The sequence below is a fragment of the Hyperoodon ampullatus genome (assembly GCF_949752795.1).
Source record: "Hyperoodon ampullatus genome assembly, chromosome: 3".
Lineage (NCBI taxonomy): Eukaryota > Metazoa > Chordata > Mammalia > Artiodactyla > Ziphiidae > Hyperoodon > Hyperoodon ampullatus.
In genome coordinates this window covers 105704431-105728116 of record NC_136916.1, presented here as the reverse complement: position 1 = coordinate 105728116, position 23686 = coordinate 105704431, and the positions used below count along the sequence as shown (strand labels likewise).

General features: G+C 48.5%; 2 protein-coding genes across 2 annotated transcripts; both read left to right on the top strand.

The window, feature by feature from the left end:
- Positions 1 to 4454: 4454 nt before the first annotated feature.
- Positions 4455 to 6118, top strand: PPP1R3E (protein phosphatase 1 regulatory subunit 3E; the record flags this gene model as incomplete). The annotated part of the gene is made up of 2 exons (XM_079701366.1): positions 4455 to 5387; positions 5696 to 6118. The coding sequence occupies exons 1-2, from the start codon at positions 4971 to 4973 to the stop codon at positions 6116 to 6118; spliced, it is 840 nt and encodes a 279-aa protein (XP_079557492.1). The 5' UTR covers positions 4455 to 4970.
- A 9234-nt stretch (positions 6119 to 15352) lies between these two features.
- HOMEZ (homeobox and leucine zipper encoding) lies at positions 15353 to 22708 on the top strand (the record flags this gene model as incomplete). Its single annotated transcript, XM_079701053.1, has 2 exons — positions 15353 to 15392; positions 21120 to 22708. 2 exons carry the CDS (start codon positions 15353 to 15355, stop codon positions 22706 to 22708), a joined length of 1629 nt encoding a protein of 542 aa, XP_079557179.1.
- Between the last annotated feature and the right edge of the window lie 978 nt (positions 22709 to 23686).

Below are 23686 nucleotides of genomic sequence, written 5' to 3'. Positions count from 1 at the left end.
CCGGGCAGCTGTAGGAGTCAAACACAAAAGACTGGCATGAATATATGGTCAGAGACCCAGAAGGAGGCATTTCAGGTTTGGCCAGCCCATGAGACAGGGAGGGAGGTGAGGGGAGATCTCAGAAACCACTGGGCCGGGAAGAGTAAGAACAAGGAAATTAGGCCATGGTGCAGGGCCAGGGCATGAGGGGCTGGCCCTCAAATTCATAATATGCCAAATTAAATGTAAAACAAGTAAATTTCACCTAAAATACTTCAGATTCTTTTCATAACAAGACAACAACAGCTCTATGACACCTCTACACCTCCCCCACCAACCCCGCCACAGTACACACCTTTTTGGCTAGAGGAAGGGGCTTAGGACCTCCCCAGAGGCAAGATGTGAAGATGCTGGCAGAGGCACAAGATGGGCGAGGAGACAGGGGCTGAAGGGAAAGGGGGAGAAGCAAAGGGTTGCCCGGGACAGAGAAGGAAGGGGACACTCACCCAGCCTGGATGGCAGCTCTTAGGACCCAGCGCTGGTGGCAAGGAGCCCCCAGCTGGGGCCTTTCATCCTCCTGCCCAGCGTGGAGCCCTGGGAAGGGGAGGGGGAGATCAGAGCTAGGTGGGGAAGACCAGGGATCAGGGTCTGAGCTGAGAAGGGCTGGGGTTGCAGCTCCCGGGACCAGGCCCCTGCCCCCAACGCTCTACCAGCTGTGTGGCCGAATCCATGTTTAATGACTGTCCTCCCGGGAAACCCAGGGCCAAGGGCTTCCTGCCGACACCATCTCTACTCCCGCTCCCCCCAGTGCAGCCCAAAGGCCCAGCTCCTCCCTCACCCCCACCCTCAGCCGGTCTCCAACCCCGCCTGCCTGCCAGGTTAGGGATCTCACGGGTCAGGCCGCTGCCAGGATCCGGCTGTTTCCTGGTGCAGGAGCTGGGAGGGAGGGAGAGAGGGAGGAAGGGAGGGAAGGAAGGAGGGAGGAGAAAGGGGGGGCGGGAGGGAGGGCCCGGCGCCGGGTGATGATGGGGCCCAGAGATGCGTCCAGAGAGAGGGGCGGGGCTGGGACGCAGGCTTGGGAAGGGCCACAACTCAGGAAGAGAGAGGGCCGCTGGAGGCCAGGAAGAGCAGGGCCAGGAGGGCATGGAGAGCCGGACGGGGCTCCTGACCCTGGAGGCTACCCAGAGAAGCCGGCTGAGGCTCAGGAAACCTTGGAGCAAATTCAGCATTTCCAGAAGGTCTCTGATGTTCCATGCACTTGTTGAACTTTTCCAGCCCTGGAATGGGTGCCCAGAAAAGAAGAGCAGTTCCCATTCCGGTGGGAACTGCCTGCCAGGTGCCTCATCCTGTGGGACTAGCAGACGTGACACAGACACCAAACACTTCACTTCCTCTTTTCTCCAGAACCTTTAACCCAGTGGTCTCTACGTGAGCTGGGGCTTTAGCCAAGCATCAGGGAGTCAGGACTTGGATCGCAAGCAGTTTCTGCAGGTAACTTTTCTTTACCTTCTTCTTTTTTTTTTTTCTCTTTGTAATTAGATTGGTTTCTTTTTTAGTTCTTTCTAGCCAACACATGAACTCATTCTCATTATGAAAAAGTCAAATAATATGGAAGTGTAGAGAAAAAAAATACAAGTCCTCAATCCTCCTCCCTCTGCCCTTCCCCCAATTCCACCTCCCTTCCTGGAGGTTGCCAATGTCAAGGTTGATGTTTATCCTTTCAGATTACATATATATATATGCACATACATGAATGTCTATCATTTATACAAGGCAGTATGTTTACACAGGGTGTGAAGCCATCTGACCACAGCTGATCCACACGAGGGCACCCTCAGGCATTCTGATTGGGGCCCACCAGCTCTTGCAGCTGGCACTTCCTTCAGCTCCATTTGGAGCGCTCTCCAACCAAAGGCCGAAAGAGGTAACCCAATTTTCCTTCCCTGCTGGTTCCCTTTGCTTCTACCTCCAGTCCAAGCCTTGGTATTCCCATCTGCCTCTATGGTAACTAGAGAAGAAAGGTCTTTTCTGTAAAGATGGTGATGACTAACACATTTTGAAGACATATTAGGTACTAAGTGCTTTCTTTACACACTTGATATTTTATTTTCACACCAATCCTTATGTTGTGTTATCCTCATTCTATGGATGAGGAAAGTGAGGCTTGGAGAGGTTACATAATTTGCCCAAAGCCACATACTGAGAAGATGGGCCTCAACCTGATTCTGATTTGAAAGTTTGTCTTAACTTTAACACTGTATTGTTTCAAGGTCCCTCTTTGCTTCAGGTAATCAATGCTGTTATCATGCCATTTACAAGGCCAAACTGAATCCACATCATTTGCAAACCCAAACTCAGTTCTCCCCAATATTCTGAACATACCACCGATTCCACTCCTTTATGACTGTATCATTTCAACCATCCTCATTTCTTCTTTGTCCTTGGGCTGATCATTCCAGCTGCCACCAGCAAGATTGCTTTCTTCTTCTTCTTTTTTTTTTTAATGTAATTTTATTTATTTATTTTCTTTATTTTTTTGGCTGCGTCGGGTCTTAGTTGAGGCACGCAGGATCTTTCCTTGTGGCGTGGGCTCTTCATTGCAGTGCACGGGCTTCTCTCTAGTTGTGGCATGCGGGTTTTCTCTCTCTAGTTGTGGCGTGCGGGTTTTTTCTCTCTCTAGTTGTGCTGCGTGGCCTCCAGGGCACGTGGGCACGTGGGCTCTGTAGTTTTCGGCACGTGGACTCTTTCACTGAGGTGCGTGAGCTCAGTAGTTGTGGCACGTGGGCTTAGTTGCCCCGCGGCAGGTGGGATCTTAGTTCCTCAGCCAGGGATCGAACCCACGTCCCCTGCATTGGATGGCGGATTCTTTGGCACTAGACCACCAGGGAAGTCCCAAGTTTGCCTTCTTTTTTATAGAATAATCTAGCCTAGTCCTTCATTTGCAGTCCTGATTTCTTCTAAGACATTTACTTGAAATAACACTTTTGTCACAGGATCCGAATAGATTTCTGTCTGCCCACCCATTTATTTACAAGCTCGGTGAGAGCAGGCACTGAATTTTATTCACTTTTATGTCCTCACACCCTAATAGACCCTCAGTAAATGTTGACTGAAGAAATCACTCGATGCCTCTGGCCAGTTATTGAGTAGGCCCAGTCAGATGTTTGAAGATCACTGCAGTGGCTGTTTAAGAAACAAAGACTGCTGGACCAACACAAATTACACCAGGTCCAAAGCTGTGTACCTCAAGGATCTTCTCAGGCCAACACTACAGAGCCAAGGAATGGCATCTCAAACCGTAGACAAGGCAACAGAGCTTTTCCCAGAAAACCTCGAGCCGTTTAGGCTGACGTGGAACCTTACCTATTCTGTCAATAACATATTTTAGCAGAGCAAGGAAGACAGTTTTTAACTGCTTGACTGTAACACAAGTTACTGTAGCATTATTTTATACCCTAAAATATGAAAAGAATGTGTCCATGGATTATATACGTATGTGTAAAATAAGAAAATAAAACTCAATATCACTTTAAAAATGAGTCCTGGCTAAACAGCATTGCTATGGTTAGTACTGGAATTAAAATGCAAGCAGGAATAAATTATATAATAAGATAGCATATGTCTCACTATTTATTTCCAACTTAGTCACTTGTGATTTTACGGTTAAACACTCCTGTTGCTTTAAATTTAGAGACTCCATTTCCACTCTAAGATTCCCCATTTCAATGCTCTGAGAATGTTAACTATTACCATGAAATGTTTTAATCCACTTATAACTAAGTGGATAAAAGAGTAGACTCTAGAGCAAGACTGCTGACTTCTAATTCCAGCTCCCCAAATATTAATTTATGTGACCCTGGGCAAGAGTCCTATCCTGTCTCTCCCTCAATCTTCTCATCCATAAAATAGGCATAATACTCCTTAGTCCTATGATGGCTGTATTATATGAGTTAGTATTTGTAAAACAACTGTACTTAGCACACTGTAAGTGCTACATAAGATCAGGAGGAAGTTAGAAAAAAACTAAACTTCACACTTTTTCCCCCACTAATATAGAAAAACATGAAGGAGTAAAAAGCAGCTCTGTGCCCTTCTTGGAGCTCCCACTGGAACTAGAACCCCGCAGCCCCAGCTCCAAGAGAGATATGTGATGATTCATTCAATAATTTGAGGGCCTACTATGTGCTGAAACTGACCATGAATCAGACACAGCCTCTGCCGTCAAAGAGCGTACAGTCAGGTTAGAGATCAGAACTCTAATCCACTTTTTTACAGATGAGAAAACTGAGGTCCAGAGAAGTTGTGCCTTGCTCAAGGTCACGCAACTAAATAGCACCAGAGGTGAGACCAGAAACTATGTCTTTCCACAACTCTCAGCTCAGAACTCTTTCAAATGGGCCACCCACCCTTTTGAGTACCACATCTCAGCTTCTGTTTGAGACTCTAACTAGCTTTCGTGACCTTCCCATGTTTTCGCCCACCATCATCCTCCCAAACCTGGAGCCTAGGGTTTGGGAAAGAAGACGTTGAGCCCTGAAGAGAAAGTTACAGGCTGGGCCTTTTGAAACTTCCCCGAAAAGAAAAGGAAAGGTTACTCTCTACTCCCTGCGTTAACTCTTCCCGTGCCGAAAGGCTGAGGCCGTTAAAAAAAAAGAAAAGAAAAAAGGCAGAGTGGTCTCACTCAGGACCTGTAGGCTGGAGTGCCCACCTCCTGCTGGATGGGGAGCCACCTGTCAGAGGGCTGTCGGCGAGGGCCGCGGGACCGGAGGGTGAGCGCCGCTGAGCGCACGCTCAGAGCAGAGAGACGCAGGAGGTGATGGTCAAATACCCTGGGAGCTGAGGTGGAGGATTCTGGAGGTGACAGCAAGGAGAGTACGCAACTGCGAAGGGCGCCTGAAGCTTCTGCGCCGACACCAGGCGGGTGGGAGACAGGAAAGGAAGGCAGCGCGGCGGCGCTGCGGGAGGGCTCCGCCGGGGCGGGGGGGGGTGCCATGTCTCACGAGCGGTCCCCCCGCACCGACATCCCCCGCAACCTGAGCTTCATCGCCGCGCTGACAGAGCGCGCCTACTACCGCAGCCAGCGGCCCAGCCTCGAGGAGGAGCCGGAGGAGGAGCCAGGCGAAGGCGGGACGCGCCTCGGGGCCCGATCCCGAGCTCCCGCTCCGAGTCGGGAGCGCAGGGCTCGCTCTGCGCCCGCCGGAGGCAGCGGTACCCGGGTGCCCCACAGCCGCAGCCCCGACACCCGTAAGAGAGTGCGTTTCGCCGACGCGCTTGGGCTGGAGCTGGCCGCGGTGCGCCGCTTCCGCCCGGGAGAGCTGCCTCGGGTACCCCGCCACGTGCAGGTCCAGCTGCAGAGGGACGCCCTTCGCCACTTCGCGCCGTGCCAGCCCCGCGCCCGAGGTCTCCAGGTAGGCGGCAGAGGTACGCCCCTTCCCCGGGACCTACCCAATTTGGCCTCGGCGGGTTTATGGGAGTGGATTTATCTAGGAGCACCCATCTCCACCCCGAACCCTGGACTTGCTCTTGCTAATCCCTTTTGGTGTCCCCATTGGCAGGTGGCTCTAGGCCACTCTCCCAGCTGGGCTCCCCTCTGACTGCCCGGACGCCGGGGTCGGCCTCCGATTGGTCCCATGCCTCGCCCTGACCCCGCCCCCTCTCTCTCCCCTCCCCTCCCCTCTCCTGGCCTCCCTCCTTCCCTTTCCTCCTTTCCCAGCAGGAGGCGCGCGCTGCCCTGGACCCGGCCAGCGAGCCTGGCTTCGCGGCCCGCTTGCGGGCGCAGCGAATCTGCCTGGAACGCGCCGAGGCGGGCCCGCTGGGCGTGGCCGGAAGCGCGCGCGTGCTGGACCTGGCCTACGAGAAGCGCGTGAGCGTGCGCTGGAGCGCTGACGGCTGGCGGACCCAACGCGAGGAGCCCGCTGCCTACGCCGGTCCGGCCCCGCCCCCGCCGCGCGCCGACCGCTTCGCCTTCCGCCTGCCGGCGCCACCCATTGGTGGCGCCCTGCTTTTCGCCTTGCGCTACCGCGTTAGCGGCCACGAGTTCTGGGACAACAACGGCGGCCGTGACTATGCTCTCCGTGGGCCCGAGCACCCGGGCAGTGGTGGAGCCCCGGAGCTCCAGGGCTGGATCCACTTTATCTGAGATGCCTGCGGCCGACGGCGGAAAAAAATCAAAGGCACCGGGGGGCTGGGGGAGCCCGAAGATTTGGTGGGGAGGAATGGGAGAAACCGAGATTGCCGGGGAGCTGCCCTAGAGAGTCAAGCCCGGGAGGGCGAGGAGGATGGGGGAAACCAAAGGGGTGTGGCGTGTGGGTAGAATCAACGAAAGTCGGGGAGGTTGGGGTGGATGTGAGTGGAGGAACCGAAGTCATAGAGGGAGACGGAAAGGGTGCTGGAAGATTAGAAAAGAAGTAAAAGGACGATAGTGACGTCCTCTTCCGTGAGTGGGCATTGGGAGAAAGTGAGTTAGTAGGTCCGTCCGGCCTAGGCAGTCAAAGGTTGAGGGTAACTCTTTGGGACCGAGGATGTATTTTGTGTGAACTAGGAGCCCACCACAGTTGAAATCATTTAGATTGCTGGCTCATTCCCTCTTACTGGCCTTAGCCACCGCAGATACCCCAGCCCTGCCCATCGTAGCTTTAACTCAGCCATAATTGCCTTGCTTAAGTCCCAGGAACTTGGCCATTGCTCCCCAGCCCCTGACATTATGACAGGATTCCCTTGTCACGCCTGCCAGCCCCTAGCTTCAGTCTTCACTGACTGGCTGGGGAGTGATGGCAGGTAGCATCAGAGCTCCTTCCTCCAGCCTCCAGGCAGCCCTGGGGATGAAAATGAAAGCAAAACCAACTCCAGGCTTGTCCTTGTAGCCAAATAATGTGGTGCCTAAGGTGTTGGTGCACTCAGGGGCTTCCAGAAAAATGCCAGCCTTACCTTTCTGGGTGCCTTCTAATGACCTCTAAGCACTTTATGGACTGTATTTGTCAAGAGACAGGTGAATCACAGGATTCCTTCTGCCACAGAAGAAAAGGAAGTCACTGACTAGCTGGATAACTTTGGGCAAGTTACTTCACCTCTCTGGGCCCGAGTTTCCTCCTTGAGAAACTGCATTTGGATTAGGTGATCTCTTAGGCCCCTTCTTGCTCTGACATTTTATGATCTGTGAGGGGCAGAGTGTGGATTAGAAGCCACATTCTCCAGCCTACAGTTGGAGTGCTTACAGTTCAGAACACACAGCACCCCAAGCGTGTGGTTGGGCCTGAGAATGGTTCTCCAGTTTTTGACACATGTTCCAGAGCCCAGGAAGCATCCAGTCTGCAGCAACCAGCCTGCAGCCTCAGGGTATTCCAGGGCCTCTTTCAAACCACGCTCATCCTCTGCCCCTTGCTTTTGCTCTTGCCCCAACAGACTTCCAGCCTGGGTGCTGTGAGACAGCTTTGGGGAGTTGCCTCTCTAGGGGAAAATGATGCTTGGGAGCCCCCAAAATGAAAGGAAACAATGTTGGGGACTTTCTTGAGTATAAAGGATTATAGGTATAAGAAACAGAAAACATTTCAAATCAAGAATCAGAGCACCTTGAAAATTAAATGGTACCAGAAGATGGCAGTCTGCTCCATACCTTGAGCAAGTGAAATGGGAAAGCTGAACTCTTCTACCCATTCACATTTATGCCTTATGTCTCTCCTGGTTAACCTCAGCTGGTTGTTTGTTTTTCCTCTCCTCTCACCCTATGTTTAAGCTCTTTGCTTTTCTCTTTCCTTGTCCCCTTCTCATCACTTTCATTTTTCTTTTAGCATATACGGTATTTACCTTCACTTTCTCTATTTCCATCTGCCTCCCTCTTCATCCTTGTTGAAGAAGAAGGAGTGGAGAACCTACTTCCTTTTCTCCAAGACCATGGTTGATCCACCTTCCTCCCTCAGGCTCCTTCTTGACAGTCTTCTAGAAGGGAGAAGAGGGAAAAGCAGTTCCTGATGCTGCAGATGAACAAGGAGCTCCCAGGTAACCAGCTCCCCACACCCATTTCTGTCTGTTACTGATTTCTCAAAATTTTCTGGATTCCCCTTTTATCACTTAGTGAGCGAGGGTACACGCACACCTGCCCATACATGCGTTCAGAATAGAGTATGGGGCTTATTACCATGCCCCTCCTCTCCAAATCTTTAATCCTTTGAAGAAAAATGGCTGAAAGAGAGAAACCCTGGGTCATTCCTCAAACAAATGCCCATTTAAGCATCATCTTTACCTGGTGGAAAAAACAAAGAATTTCATGCATCTTGTGGATCACCCTCAGGTCAAAGTTCCAGCAGAGTGACGAGAGAAAGTGTACTGAAAGCCACCAAGCAATACACTTTTTAGTCACCAATGAGGAGCCCAAAGGGGGATAATGGCGCGGGAGAGTGGGTCAAGGCTCAGTGTGTGATAATCTCTTGCGTAATGTGTATGCATTACTGTTATGTGTATCAGCAGTCGCAAGAGCTCACATTGACTTACGTAGCCACTAAAATCTGGTGTCTTGCATGCTTTATAATCCACAAAACAACCCTATGAGTTGAGTAATGTTATTCCTGTTTTAGAGAGAAAACAATTCAGAAAAGCTCAGTAATTTGTGCAAGATCACACAGCTAGTAAATGGCAGAGCTAGGACTGTGAACCCAGGAAATCTCCAGAGCTTCAGTGCATAACCATGATGTCATAATATTATCCTTTAAAAGCAAAATTAAAACCTTGCCATTAAAAAAAAAAAAAAAAAAAAAAACCTTGGCACATACCATCTCTTATTAGGAAAAGACCACAGTTTCTAATTGTGCTCTGCCTTCCCATCCTCCCAGCCTCCCCAACTGGCTTGGAGAAGGCAAAGCACCAAGGCTCCCAAGCTTCATCTGCTATTTCCAGGAGCTTGCTGCTGCCTCCTGTGCCAGTGTCCCGGCTCTGCAGGATCAGCAAGGAACCACTGCGCCTGCACCTGCGCCTGCTGGAGAACTTGGGAACCCATTTGAACTCCAGCCTTGCCATACATTGGGATTCTCTCCTGGCCCTAGCCAGTCCTCCACATTTGTTGGTATGCTGTGCCCCTTCCTACTACCCCAACTAGCCTTGAGCAGGCCAATTCCCTAAAGTTTCCACTAGAAGGGTCCGTGACTAGGACAGTTGCTGGATGGTCTGTGCTTGGGCCCTCTCTGGGAACCTGAGTATTACTAAGCAGATAAATGCAAATGGTTGGGGGCAGGGAACCAAGAAGAGTTCATTGTTCCTGAGCTTTTTCTCTAAGAAGTACCATGGCTCGGGCTTCCCTGGTGGCGCAGTGGATGAGAGTCCGCCTGCCGATGCAGGGGACACGGGTTCATGCCCCGGTCTGGGAAGATCCCACATGCTGCGGAGCGGCTGGGCCCGTGAGCCATGGCCGCTGAGCCTGCGCGTCCGGAGCCTGTGCTCCACAACGGGAGAGGCCACAACAGTGAGAGGCCCACATACCGCAAAAAAAAAAGTACCATGGCTCACCCATGCCCCTATTCTCAGCTTTACAGAGCCAAGACATGAGTCTTCTGGTTCTTCCCATACAGAGCTGCCCCAGGGCCTGGGGGTAAGCTGCTAGTCTAATCTGATATGGGAAACACTAGGAATTTGGCAGAAACTTCAGAGATTTGTCATGTGTTAGGCATTGTGGTGGGGACTTCCCTCTAAAGCCTGATGACTGTACGAATGGGGGCAATTTAGGGTATAACCTGTTATCCATGGACTGGGAAGGGCCATAAGAGAAACCATTACATGGTCAGGGGCTCGGGTCCTTGAAGCAACACAGCAGGAACACTCTTGCCCTTTCCTCTCATCCAGACCTCAGATGTCTTCCTAAGTATTCTTCCTGTTCCCTTGTTTTCTTTTATGAATATAGCTTTTATGAATATATCATTTCTCTTCACAATAAGCCCTAACTCAACTTGCCAATTTAATCCCACATTCCCTTGCTTCTAACTCCTGTGTTTCTCTGGAGCCCCTCTGGATCCTTGCAATCCGCAGGTCATAGAATCCAGAGACCTGAAAAGGCTTGTCTTTAGAGATCACTGGGTCCAGACTCCTCTAGAGATGAGGACACAGGTCCAGAGATGAGAAGGGACCCCAGCAGGGTCAGAGAATTTGTTAGTGCAACTCCAGATGGGACTTAAACCCAGGCCTCCTGACCACCTCCCATTCCCAGGCTATGAAACAGGCCTCTCTCCACAGGGTCAGACCCACGATTTTTCATGGCAAGGGACACGTCAGAAATTTTCATTTTCTGCTTCTAGTTTCCATTCCCTTCCCTGTCCAGGCAGAAAGAGAAACAAAAGGGACTGGTATGTCCCCAGCCTTGGCACTTCTTTCAGTGATATCGCTGAAGAACAGTGAAGTTGCTAAAACAAACAACAACAACAAAACAACAACAACTGAATAATCTACCCATTGAATAGCTAACCTGGAGAGGAAATGAGTTTGCTATGTGAATCCCCCTCAAACCACCGTTCTCATCAGACCCTTCCCGAGCCTCCCCACCCTCTTCACAGTGCAGCTCTGTACACTAGGCCCCAGACACACTCGTATTGTGCCTCACTTCAGCCTCCTCATGCAACTGCTCTCCCTTCTGGATAAAAGACCTCGTATTTGAAATAAAGTTGAAATATGAAAAGAAAATATAAGCTACTGAGAAGTATTGTTTGTTTGGGGCTGAGGGTGGCAAGAGACCCAGAGGCACCCTGCATTTCTTGGCCATCTTGTTTCTGGAAAGTCCTATTCCCTGTCTGCTGGAGTCCTCTGGCTATGCAAAAGTTGGATGGGAAGGAGATGTGGAGGAGTTGGGTGGCCCTGGTATGAGAGACCCCTATAGTATCACGCCACCCTTTTGGGTAGTGGTAGGGAAAGTTACCAGGCCCAGCTCATAGCTCCCTTGCACCCAGCACCAGCTGCTGCTGCAGTTAAAGGGAACAGCTCAGGTGAAGGCCCCGTGTTTCCCCTTTGGTGGGGTGCTTTTCTTAAGGGGGCCATTTAAATTACATTCTGCTCCTTAGGCACTGGAGGGAAAAGCAAAGCCCCTTTTGTCTATCAAGGGCAATCCTAAAACAAAGGACAAGAAATATGATGGAGAGGAAAAGCGAGGACCTCTGTCTATCTGAAAAAGATCAAGTTCTAACATAGTATTGACTCCCACATCACCTGAATGAAGAGAGTCCAATTATCCACCAAGTAATGAGACTGTTCCTTATAGGGAAGCCCTAGCCCGAGAATAATCAGATGCCTCATCATTACATCATAATGGCCAAGTTGTGATGTCACTGCAGAGCACCCACTCTTTAGTACATGCACTGTAATTGAAACCGGATATGCTGAAGGGTAGAGTCAGCATGAGAGGTAAGTGGGGGCTTTCCATGGGTTCCCTCCATGGCTTATCGCCTAGAGTCACTCTGTGGCCCTAATGTCTTTCCAGACTTCTCACATCTTAGTTTGGCGGTAGGTTTGTCTGAAATCTCTCTTCTGCAAACTCCTTCATTGCAGCTTTTGCTATCCCAAATCCTCAGTACTTGCAGCCGTGACTGGTCAGTGACTGGTCAGCCCTCACGTCTGTTTTTTAGGACAGAGCGCAGAACACTGGAGCAGGGTTTCCCTAACTGGGGCAGAAACTCACCATATCTGTTTCGTTAGTCCCAGGGATAGATCCAAGTTTTCGGTTGTCTGAAGCATACAACTTTTGGGGCCTTTTTCAAGTAAAATAAATATTTCAGAATGAGAAAAGATATTTTAAAAATTATAACTTTTTTTTTTTTTTTTTTTGCGGTATGTGGGCCTCTCACTGTTGTGGCCTCTCCCGTTGCGGAGCACAGGCTCCGGACATGCAGGCTCAATGGCCATGGCTCACGGGCCAAGCCGCTCCGCGGCATGTGGGATCCTCCCAGACCGGGGCACGAACCCGTGTCCCCTGCATCGGCAGGCGGACTCTCAACCACTGCGCCACCAGGGAAGCCCTAAAAATTATAACTTTTAAAAAGCCGACAAATATCACAATATCACAAAATCAAGAAAAATAACAAATTTTTAAAATTACGTATGTGGCAAACCTAAATATTTTTCCCCACAATTTTGTTTTTGGCTGCCTGCTCTTTGATAGTCTTTTTATACGATGATTATATATAATTTTTCCGTAAAGAGATGATTCTATCTCCATGATCACTTTTTAAAAAATTCTTGATAATTAAAAAAAATTTCACCTTCACACCTTGTAAGTAATAATGTCACATAATTTGGGGGGATTTTTGTCAAACTTGGAAAAACACTACCAAATGTCTTTAGTATATGTGGTGTAAGATTTTGGAGCATTTTCAAATTTGCAATAAGGAATATCATAAACTCTGAATTTTTGACATTGGGAGTATTCCTGGAAGCTGTATGTATTAAGTTTGTTAGAGCTGCCATAACAAAATACTTAGACTGGGTGGCTTAAACAATGGAAATTCTCTCACGGTTTTGAGGCTAGAAACCTGAGATCCAGGTGTTGGCAGGGTTGATTTCATTCTGAGGTTCCTCTCTCTTGGCTTGTGAATAGCCACCTTCTCCCTATATCTTCACATGGTCCTACCTGCATGTCTGCATCCAAATTTCCTCTTATTATAAGGACAGCAGTTATACTGAATTAGGACTCACCCTAAAGACCTCATTTTAATTTAATTACCTCTGCATAGACCTTATCTCCAAATATGGTTACATTCTGAGGTACGGGGAGTTAGGACTTTAACATATGAATTTTAGCAGGACACAGTTCAGCCCATAACACTATAATTACTATTTATTCACAGAAGTAACTGCAAATCACAGATGTGTAACTCCTACACCCAAACTAAATGTATTCCCAGCTCAACTTCGTTAGTCAATCCCCAAATGCCCGTGGCCTCTTCATTGCCACTGGACAAAAGGTGAAGTGTGATGGAGGAGGAGTCAGAAAGGAAAGAGACATCAGTCTTGACCAACTGCAGTTTAAATTTTTTTTTCAAATTCTACAAAAACCTATGATCATATTAACACATTGCTGGGACTCCTCCCATGCTTTGGAAGAGTTCTGTGCAAGAGAGGGCCCTTAACTTCCTCCAACTTCCTTAGCTATTAGGTCATTGTGTGTCTGGTCAGTCCTGCTATATTTCTGAGCCATGCAAAGGGAGAGGGAGTTTTCACCAAAGATTAAGGATGATGTGGTAAATCCACATTCTTCAGCACTAGTCCCTGGAAGAGCTGGGATGATTACTGTCTTGCTGAAGGTGGGACCCTCCCTTCTCTGATAATGACAAGTCTGGACCTCTTCCTCTCTTCCACTCCCCCACCCCAGTCCACTCTATCTTCTAAAGTGTTAGGGTGATAGCTGATTCACTTTGCTGTACAGCAGAAACTAACACAACATTGTAAAGTAACTATACTCCAATAAAAATTAATAAAACACAAACAAAAAATAAAGTGTTAGGGTGAAACCCACATAAAGGAGGGAGGCTTCAGCCTGTTCTCCAGAACTGGGGCAGAGGAGTTTCTTCTTTCCTTGGATTCTTCCTCCCTTAAATCTGTCTTTGATTCTTCTCCCTACACCTGAATTGGGAGTGAGTATCCTTCTGAGACAAGAAATGTGACTGAGTTGTCTACCTTTCATAATTCCCAGCCCATGATCTGTGATGCCCAGAGTGACTGACTGAACCCTCCAGGGGCAGCCACTAAATTTTCACAGTTCCTGCCAAATAAGCGTGAGCTCTTCAGGGTCAATCCACTTTCATTGTTTGGATTATAAAACTATAAGCTCTCCATCGACAGCTGAGGGCTGCCTGCTGCCTACAGTGTTTCACTTTTCCCTTCCTTCGTTACATACAAACCATTGGCGTATTGTAATAAGTCATGATTTAGGAGAAGGTCTGTATGCACCACCAGCCCTGGCTTAAACACTCAGGGATCAAAAGTTTCTAATTCTAAAGCTGAGAATATTCTTTCTGTTGCTTACTCCTATGATGTTTTTGCAGGATACTAGTTTGAAGGGCATGGCTCTTAGGAGTTGAGATTGTTACTAAATGTATTGAGGGAGAGAGGGGAGGAAGGGGCAAATGCAGGGCCAGCAACGGAAAGTGGGGCTCCAAGCTGAATTAGAGACATATTTTTCATGCTTGGCAACCTTGAAAGAGCTCTTGACCTTAGACTGGAGCAATAAAGAATCAGAAGTAGCAGTTATGGTGGTTGACTTTTAGGGGGTACAGGGGGAGTGGCGAGATCTGTGGAACACAGGGCAAAGTCTGAAATTGTTTTATAAGTTATTGTCGGTATATAAGCTATTGTGACCTAAATAATACAAGAGGAGACTAGCATGAGAAGAGTCACGTCAGAAAGTATTGTTCCCAAGTTTTAGTCAGAAGACTGAGAATCCTAACTATACAAACTTTTGGCCCAGAATTTCGGTGTGGAATACCGTTTCGGTGGAAAGACCATTTTATCGCACTCCCTTTCTTGACAACAAAAACCAAGGTCCCCAAATATGAGGCACATTTCCAGGTCCTCTTTACTAGGGTTGGGGGGGAGGCTGGTAAGTCCGAACGAGGTGACCTCCTCTAGCACTTCGTCTTTGAGAACACCTGTCTGGTGACAGCTGGACCCGGGAAGCGGCCGAAGGTGCCGGGCTGCTAGGATCCTCGTCTTTAAGGGTGTCCAAGACATTTGATCCATCTCGAGGACAAGTTCCCGGTTGCTCTAGGCGCTTCGTTTACAGTGACGCTGCTGACAGCGGTTGGGCCCTCGTCTGGGAACGCGCGTCTCCTGTGTGAGGCTGGCAAAGGGATACTGAAAAAGTCTTCCTTCCGAAGGAAACAAATGGGGAGTAGTTGTAGGCGGTCTGGACAGTTCAGCAAACTGCTGTGAATTTCTTGGGGAATTCCAGGAGGAACATTGCCCAGCGGACCCCGAAGATCCGGCGCTCACAAGGCGAGGGTGGGAGGGGGTACCATTCACCGCATCGTAGCCCGGGGGGACATCTTCTCTGCCCCACGCAGCCAATAGCCACCCCGGTTGAGGCCCACGGAGCCAATAGCCGACTTCAACCGGGGCCCACTCAGCCAATGGCCGGCCCAGTCCGTTCCGCCGAGCCCGCCCACCTGCGTTCACCAATCAGGACTCGGGCCACTTGGCACCGCCCCTGGAGCCCGCCCCACCCGTCCGCCCCGCCTCCAACTCGCTGAAGCAGGGCTGGGCTAGACGGGCGCGCTCTCGGGGGCGGGGGGGGGGGGCAGTCCCGGTCCCAGCCCTCCGCGCGGGTGGGCTCGGAGCAGGCCGCACCGGGCAGCAACCCCACTCTCACCCCGGAGGCCCCCTGCCCTTTCTCCCCCTTTCCCCCCGGCCCATGGTGCGAGGCTGGGAGCCGCCGCCCGGGCCGGACTGCGGTGAGTGATCCCCAGCCCCTTCGACTTCCCCTCCCAGCCCCTGTATGATCTCCGACCCCCGGAGCCCCATCCCCGCGCTGGGGGGAGGAGAATTCTAGGTTCGAAGTCGCCTGGTTCTCTCTCCTTTCTCCTCTGGACTTTTCGGTTCCCTGTTGTAACTGGGGGAGGGTGAGTGGGTGTGTAGGGAGGAGGGGAAGGCTGGGTAGGGACGCCCTTGGCGAGGGGAGGGTTTGAGATTCGCCTGCTTCCTGGGGCTCATCGCCCCAAGTGCAGGAACTTTTTGTTCTCTGACCCAGTTTGGAGCCTTCTAGACTGCCTGTGAAATGGAGGATAGGAGAAACGTTTCCTTCCCAGGCCTCCCCTCCTCCCCTCCATGACTACCTCCTAGCGACCTCAACACATGTACAGAAACCTGGCCTTACTCCTGGGGAGCAGTGGCCTTTGGGAATGCAAGGTTTAAGAGAAACTGCCCCTTCTGACCCCTACCCAGACATACTCAGAAAACCAACTAGGAAAGTGAGAACTTGAGTCCTCAGAGGTTCCTGTTGTTGCGTCCTAATCTGAGACTTCTAAACTGAAAGAAGACTCAAGCTGAGACCTATTTGGTAATGAGGGCCCAGATGTGATATTTTATCATATGAACCCCCTTCTCACCATACATTTGAAGCGCTTTTTATGATTAGGATAAGTAGGTGGCAGTAATTGAAAACAAAACAAAACAAAAAACCCGAAAAAACAAAAAAGCCAGTTAAAGTTGGGAATTTTTTAAATGATGCATACATATCTTAAGAACTGTCATTAAAAGTACGTTCATTTCACCAATCTCTTCGGTTAGTGTCCAGGCGTTTTCTTTATGTAAGTATGCTGATTGGCAGTCCCAATTGTCTTTCTAGTATAAACTACATAAGTGAATCTCAAATCTGGCTGCACCCTGAGAACTTTTTAAAAACTACTTATGCCTGGGCCCCAGTCCAGGCTAATTAAGTCAGAATGAGGAGGTTGATGCCCTGGTTTAAGTTTCCCAGATAATTCTAATGTGCAGCCTGAGCCTGGAGCCACTGCCTCTCATCATCTGTGATTTCCACGTTTGGTTTCTTTAAAGTGGAGTGAGAATTTAAACACTTTTGAAGCAATCTGAGTGCAGAATACTTCTGAGTTTTTAAAACCCCCTGCCCCTCCAGTCTTTTACAGTTTTCTTGCCTACTCCCAAATCAAAAAAATTTTTTAATGTACACTCCTTTGTATTATGTCTTTCCAAAGCATTTGACTTTGTTTTCATAGAAACAGTTTTTTTCTTTTGGCCGCTCTGTGCAGCTTGCGAGATCTTACTTCCCCAACTAGGGATTGAACCTGGGCCCTCAGCAGTGAAAGCACGGAGTCCTAACTACTGGACTGCCAGGGAATTCCCAGAAACAATTCTTAATGCACTAATTTTTCATAGGTTTATGTGATGTTTAATTATTATATACAGAAAAACAATGAGCCTAAGCAGGTTTGGAATTACACACAACTGGCCTAAGCACATAGGGCAGCTGAAGGAAGCAGCTGACTTTGCCACACTAGAGTAGCCTACCAGTCTCTAGTTTCCAGTGCACTATGGGTATTGATAATGTAATCCAGTAGGGGTCAGTTAAGCCAGGCTTTTGGTCCAGTTGAATACCCCTCACTTCCACTCTCTCCAACTAATATCACCAATGCCTAGTAGCTTCTAGACTAATTCAAATTCTCTTGAGTCTTCCAAACATTCTTTCCATTCATTCATAAACTGTTTCTCTTTAAGCATTACCACCATTGCTTTTATTAAGTTGGGAGGACATAAGGCAGAGTTTCTTAACCAGGGCTTCTGGGCAATCAGCAAACCCCCCGAGATTATACTTTATGTAATGTATAAGTGTGAATGTTTATGGGGCAGGGGGGCGGTAAGTCATAACTTTCTGAGAGTTTATTACTTCTGATTTTCAAAGAGGTTCATGATCAAAAAAGTTGAGAAGCACATGAATTGAATATCACTAAAAGTCCTTTAAGGCCCTTGAAAACTATCACCAAAACACATTTCATTCAGAAACATACCTCAGTTCTCTGAATAAAGATTTAGGGAATTTAGCAGGCTCATATCTGGTCTCTCACTTGAACTGTTTCCTGCTTTTAACCATAAGCCTAGGCTTGAGGGTTTTTTGGCACCGTGCAGCATGCGGGATTAGTTCCCCCACCAGGGATCAAACCCATGCCCCTTGCAGTCCTGCAGTGGAAGTGTGGAGTCCTAACCACTGGACCACCAGGGAATTCCCAGCCTAGGTTCAAGTTCTGAAGACCTCTTTTTCCTAGGATTGTGTGAACACCTACACTGGAAGCTTAAGGCAGCCCATTCTTTTCTGCCTTTTGTTCAGGGGTATGGAAAGCCCAAAGGGAAATAGGGTGTTACCCTGACTGTATTTTTTATTAGTGATTTTAAGTAGCAGTGGGGCATATCTGGCATGGATACAAGTTTAGTAATAATTCAGAATTGATAATACCACCACCACCACCTCTGCCCAGAGGAGTCCTTATTTCTCCAGCTTTCCTTCCCTTTTTCTCCCTTCTCCAAATGAGGTACAAGGACATAAGACACTATAGTGTCTTCACTGTGGTTTTGATTACTGTAGGGTCTACCCTCTTTGTTATAGTTCTCATGAGCCACTCCCTGGATAGTTTTCTCCTATATCAAAGCCAGATTCTTCCAGGGAGGTACCAGCTCTACAGCTGTGCCCTGATTTAAGCCACAATTCTGTATCAGGAAGTCTTCCACAACTTGTGTTTTGTGTCACTGGAAAACTGTAGATACATACAGTATACCAGATATGACCTTTGCATTACTGTATGTTATACTGAAATATCAAGCTGATATGGGAATCTGATAGCAAACCACATGAATGAAAGTAAAATGCTTCCTGGTGGGCTTATAGCTGTGCCTGCCTTATTTCCTGTCTGGCAGTCTTCATCCTCACACTGGACTGCTTTATTCCTTATGCTACCTTTTCCTCGTATCTAAACTGTTACTGTGACCTTAAAAAACAGGACACAGACAAGGTTAAGTGGATGTCAAGTGCTGGAGCATCAAGTGTTCTCCAGCTTAGATTTGGTGGTGTTCCTGGTGAGCCACAATTTCCAAATGGTGGTTTAGTGCCTGGCTGTGCAAGCACTTCCTCACAGCTCCTCAGCTGTGTCTGGGATGGACCTGGAGGGTAAAGGTAGAGCTACCACACTGGCAATTCACCTAGTAATCAAAAAGAACTTATATCCAAATTATGGATTCAATTCTAAAGCAGTGATTTTGCTACTTTTTAAAAGTTTCAAAATCCTTTCTGGAATTATATCCAACTCCCCAAATATAAAAAGTACAAAATCAGGGGCTTCCCTGGTGGCGCAGTGGTTGAGAGTCCGCCTGCCGATGCAGGGGACACGGGTTCATGCCCCGGTCCGGGAAGATCCCACATACCGGAAGTGGCTGGGCCCGTGAGCCATGGCCGCTGAGCCTGCGCGTCCGGAGCCTGCGCTCCGCAACGGGAGAGGCCACAACAGTGAGAGGCCCGCGTACCGCAAAAAAAAAAAAAAAAAAAGTACAAAATCAGAGACACCCTGGTTTCCTCCACTGCTCATTAGGATTAAGACTGCAATAACAGACTGAAACAGTCATTTTAAAGGATTCAGTCTTTGCCTCGCTTCCCCTGTTGTCTAAGAGGAGCATTACCTTATATCAGAATCAGCCCGTGAGGCTGAAGCAATGATAAAAGCTCTAATTTATTGAGCCTTTACTTTGGTCTAGGCATGACGTCAGTTGCATTTTTTGATTTAGTCATAAACTTGCAAGGTAGACACTGTTATGGCCTCCTTTTATTCTGATGGGAAAATAAAGCTTAGCGAGCACTCTAGGGAGTGGAGAAGCTGCGATTCACCTCAAATCTGCCTCACCCCAGACCTCCACCTCTAACAGCTCTAGGCTCCGCCTACACATGACATCTAGCACAAAGTAGGTGCTCTGTAAAAATATATGTAACTTTACATACATTCAACATTTTCTACACATGAGGAAACTGAGGCTCCTATAAGTTCAGTAGCTTTTGCCCAAGATCACATGGCTGGTGGCAGAATTGTGATTCAAACTGCAGGCTGGCCTTAATCATATTTTAACCCACTATGCCATGCTGCCTTCATTTACCCTCTTAAGGTTCTCTTCAAGCTGTACTGCCTTTAGGGTCTGCATGGCCTTCAGTTTGTTAAGATTTGCTTGTTAAAAGGGAACGGTGACACCCATTAGAATGCTTCCGAAGTTTTCTGTTCATCATATAAAATCCCCGATATTACACTGCACTATGTGTAACTTTCTGGACTTGAGATTTTTCTCAATTCATCATGTAGCATTTATATCGGAATCCTGTCCTATCCATAACATATCAGAAGTAATATTTATAAACTCAGATGGGATTCCTCTAAGAGTAAAGGATGACAGATGTTTTAAAGTCTCTAATGCTCACACAGGGAGCCGAGTTAAAATTTGGTCAACAGGGAACTCCCTGGCGGTCCAGTGGTTAGGACTCTGTGCTTCCACTGCAGGAGGCACAGGTTCCTCCCTGGTTGGGGAACTAAGATCCCAAAAGCCCCAGGCATGGCCAAAAAAAAAAAAAAAAAAAAAAAAAAAAATCGGTCAACAGAATTATTCTGGGAAATAACTTGAGCAGGTTTCCAAGAATGAAGCGTAGTTAGAGGCTTTCCCTGCAGTCCCCACACCCATGATGACCCTGGGAGCCCTGGTGCTGCTGGGTAGCTTGCAGGACCCCGTTACAGTTTATAATGAGCGAGCCCACCTGGTTCTGAGAAGAAAGCTGGACTGAAAAGATAAGAACTGAGGGCCTCCCGTCTTGTGCGGAGGGGCTGCTAAGGTCTGAGGGAGCTCTCTAGGCTCCCTCGAGAGAGACTCAGCAGTTGGAAGAGACAAAGGCTGGGGGGAGGGGAATAACCTTTGTTCTGAGGATGACAGGGGTAGGAAAGTTCCCCTCCCTCTACCCTAACCAGACCAAAACCGAGGGGGAGCAAGCCCCATTTATCCCAGATAGCTGACCTATCTTATCCTACTGAGAGTTAGAAAAAAACCCCATCAATCCCCTCCCCCTAACACTCGCCCACAAAGAAGGGAAAGAAAAGGGGGCTGGGCAGAGGGACTGTGCTATCCTACCTTCTAGATTTTCACACGTTGTATTCTTAACCTTTCCATATTCTAGAGAGAATCTAGAGATAACTCTAGAGATAATCTGTTAAGAGCTAAAGTGTTCTGGGATTACACCTCTTCTTGTTTTCTTGGTGAGTCTTAGTTTTGTCACTCTTGTTCCATTAACTTAGAGGGTGGAGTGAATTTGAATGGGAAAGATAAAGGCTATAAGGATGTTTTCCTTTTTAACCTCTGAAGTCAGATTTTGTTTTTGGTGACAACACTCACTAGTAGTCTTGTGACTTGGGATAATTTAACCTCTATGGACTTTGTTTTTTTCATACTTACAAGGGAATTATAGCAGGCTCTGATGATTCACAAGGTTATGAAAATTAAATGAGAAATTGTTATGCACTTTAAAAGCAATCCAGCACAGTACACATAGAAGTTGATTGTTTTGGAGTCCAACGTTTTGTTTGGTAGAAATTGAACAATGGGTTGAAAGAGGAGCCCCAGTGATCGAGCTGTTTCTCTTCTTATTACAGCTATCTCTGAAGGGCACAAATCAGAAAGCACCATGCCTCCTAATAAAGAGGCCAGCAGTCTTAATAGCTCCCCTGCGGGGCTCATCTGTCTCCCTCCAATCTCTGAGGAGCTACAACTTGTGTGGACCCAAGCAGCCCAGACCAGTGAGCTGGATGGCAATGAACACTTGCTACAAACCTTCAGCTACTTTCCCTATCCCAGTTTAGCAGACATTGCTCTTCTCTGCCTACGCTATGGGCTGCAGATGGAGAAAGTCAAGACTTGGTTTATGGCCCAGCGCCTCCGCTGTGGCATTAGCTGGTCATCCGAAGAAATTGAAGAGACTCGAGCCCGAGTAGTCTACCATCGGGACCAACTCCATTTCAAATCCCTTCTCTCTTTTACTCATCATGCAGGGCGGCCCCCAGAGGAGGTGCCTCCTTCTCCAGTGCCACCTCCAGAACAAGTTGGTCTTGGAGTAGTTCCCCTGACTCTTAGCGAGCCCACCCAGATGAAAGGATTGAAGGTAGAGCCCTCAGAGCCACTGAGTCACCAGAAAGCAAAGGAGCCCCCGATGGCACCTGGCAGTGGGGCATTCCCCCACCAATCACAATTTTGGCAGGATCTTCAAAGCAGTGGCCTCTCTAAGGAGCAGGCAGGCAAGGGTCCTGACCAGTCACACGGCCTAGGTACTGCTTCCTGGAACCACTCCACAGCTGTCCACCAGCCCCGTGCTCGGGATAAGCCCCCACCTGTCTCATTACTTGCCAGTAGTTGTAAGAAGGAGTCAGCATCTAATGTGACTCCTCCTTCCTCTACCTCTTCTTCCTCTTTCCAGGTACTGGCTAATGGAGCTACTGCCACCTCTAAACCCCTCCAGCCGCTGGGCTGTATCCCACAGCCACTGTCACCCAATGAACAGGCACTACGCCCACAGCTGGAGCCAGCCTGGCCCCAGGGGCTAAGGCATAACTCAGCACCCGGTAGGGTTGGCCCTGCAGAGTACCTTTCCCCAGATATGCAACGCCAGCGAAAGACCAAGCGCAAAACCAAAGAGCAGCTGGCTATCCTCAAATCGTTTTTTTTACAGTGCCAGTGGGCACGGCGTGAGGATTACCATAAATTAGAGCAGATCACTGGCTTACCTCGGCCTGAGATTATTCAGTGGTTTGGTGACACACGCTATGCCTTGAAGCATGGGCAACTAAAATGGTTTCGGGACAACGCAGTACCTGGTGCCCCTAGTTTCCAGGATCCAGCAATTCCCACACCACCACCTTCAACCCGCTCCTTGAATGAATGGGCTGAGACACCACCTCTGCCGATCCCCCCACCCCCACCAGATATACGACCCTTGGAGAGGTACTGGGGAACCCACCAACAGCTACGGGAAAGTGATATCCCTCAACTGAGTCAGGCATCAAGGCTTAGCACCCAGCAGGTACTGGATTGGTTTGACTCTCGATTACCTGAGCCAGCTGAAGTGGTGGTTTGTCTAGATGAAGAGGAGGAAGAGGAGGAGGAAGAATTGCCAGAAGATGACGGGGATGAAGAGGAGGAGGAGGAAGAAGACGATGACGATGATGATGATGTGATCATCCAGGACTGAGGGGGCACTGGGGGAGGGGAGGTCTGTTACTAAAAGACGAACCAAATTAGTAACTGTTTAAACAAAGAAACCACATTTTTTTACTTACCTTGTGGCAAAGAACTGAAAAGCTTTGTGTTTTTGAGGGTGGGGGACAGCGGGATGTAGTAAGGGTGGACCAGGGAGGATGATCATGGAGGACAAAGCAAGCTGGGGATTGGATGGGCAGAAATCCAGGCCTCCAGCCTCAATGAGAAGAGTGCTATGGGTCTGGTCCAAACTATGGGGCCGGGAAAAGGCTCTTGCTCTCCTCGTATCGGCTGTTCTTTCCCCTTAGTGTACTACAGAGAGGCCAGGCTTTGGCCTACATCTATGGAGGACTAGAAAGGAGGAGTAAAGATTCCAGTACATCCCCCAGTCCCACCCCACCATTTTCCTTGGAGTATAAGGCTGCCTTGCACCCCTTCTTTTCTCTCTGAGCACAAGTCCACACATAATGCAGCCAAGAATCTCAGTACGTCCCAGTCAATCACAAATATTTCCTCTTCCTTATACCAGCTTGACTTTATATGTTTTCCTGCTGCTTTATTGAGTCACACAGGGAGCAGAATGTTTTCATTTCTAATACTGGACCACTATGCCTTGTACCTTTTTATCTTTCCAAAACCCCCATTCTGTTCACTATTTGTCTCAGGGTAAATCTTCCCCCCGGAGCGTGTGAAAAAGTTTAATAATTGGGTGGAGAATAATTTAGACTGGATATTTATTGGAGGTGGGAATTAGGGGAGATGTCCTTTAAAAAAAAAGTAGAATTAGAATTACTGAGGGGTAGAGAGGAGAGGGAATGGTTTCTACTGTTCAGAAGGACAGTGCAAGTAGGTTCCAGGTTTGGTTTTACAAACCTGACAGTCCCTCCTGCCTAGCTTGACAGAGACTGATTTTTTTTTTCAGAGACTGATTTTTTTATCTTTTTGGTGTTGGTTTAATGTGTCCAGAAAA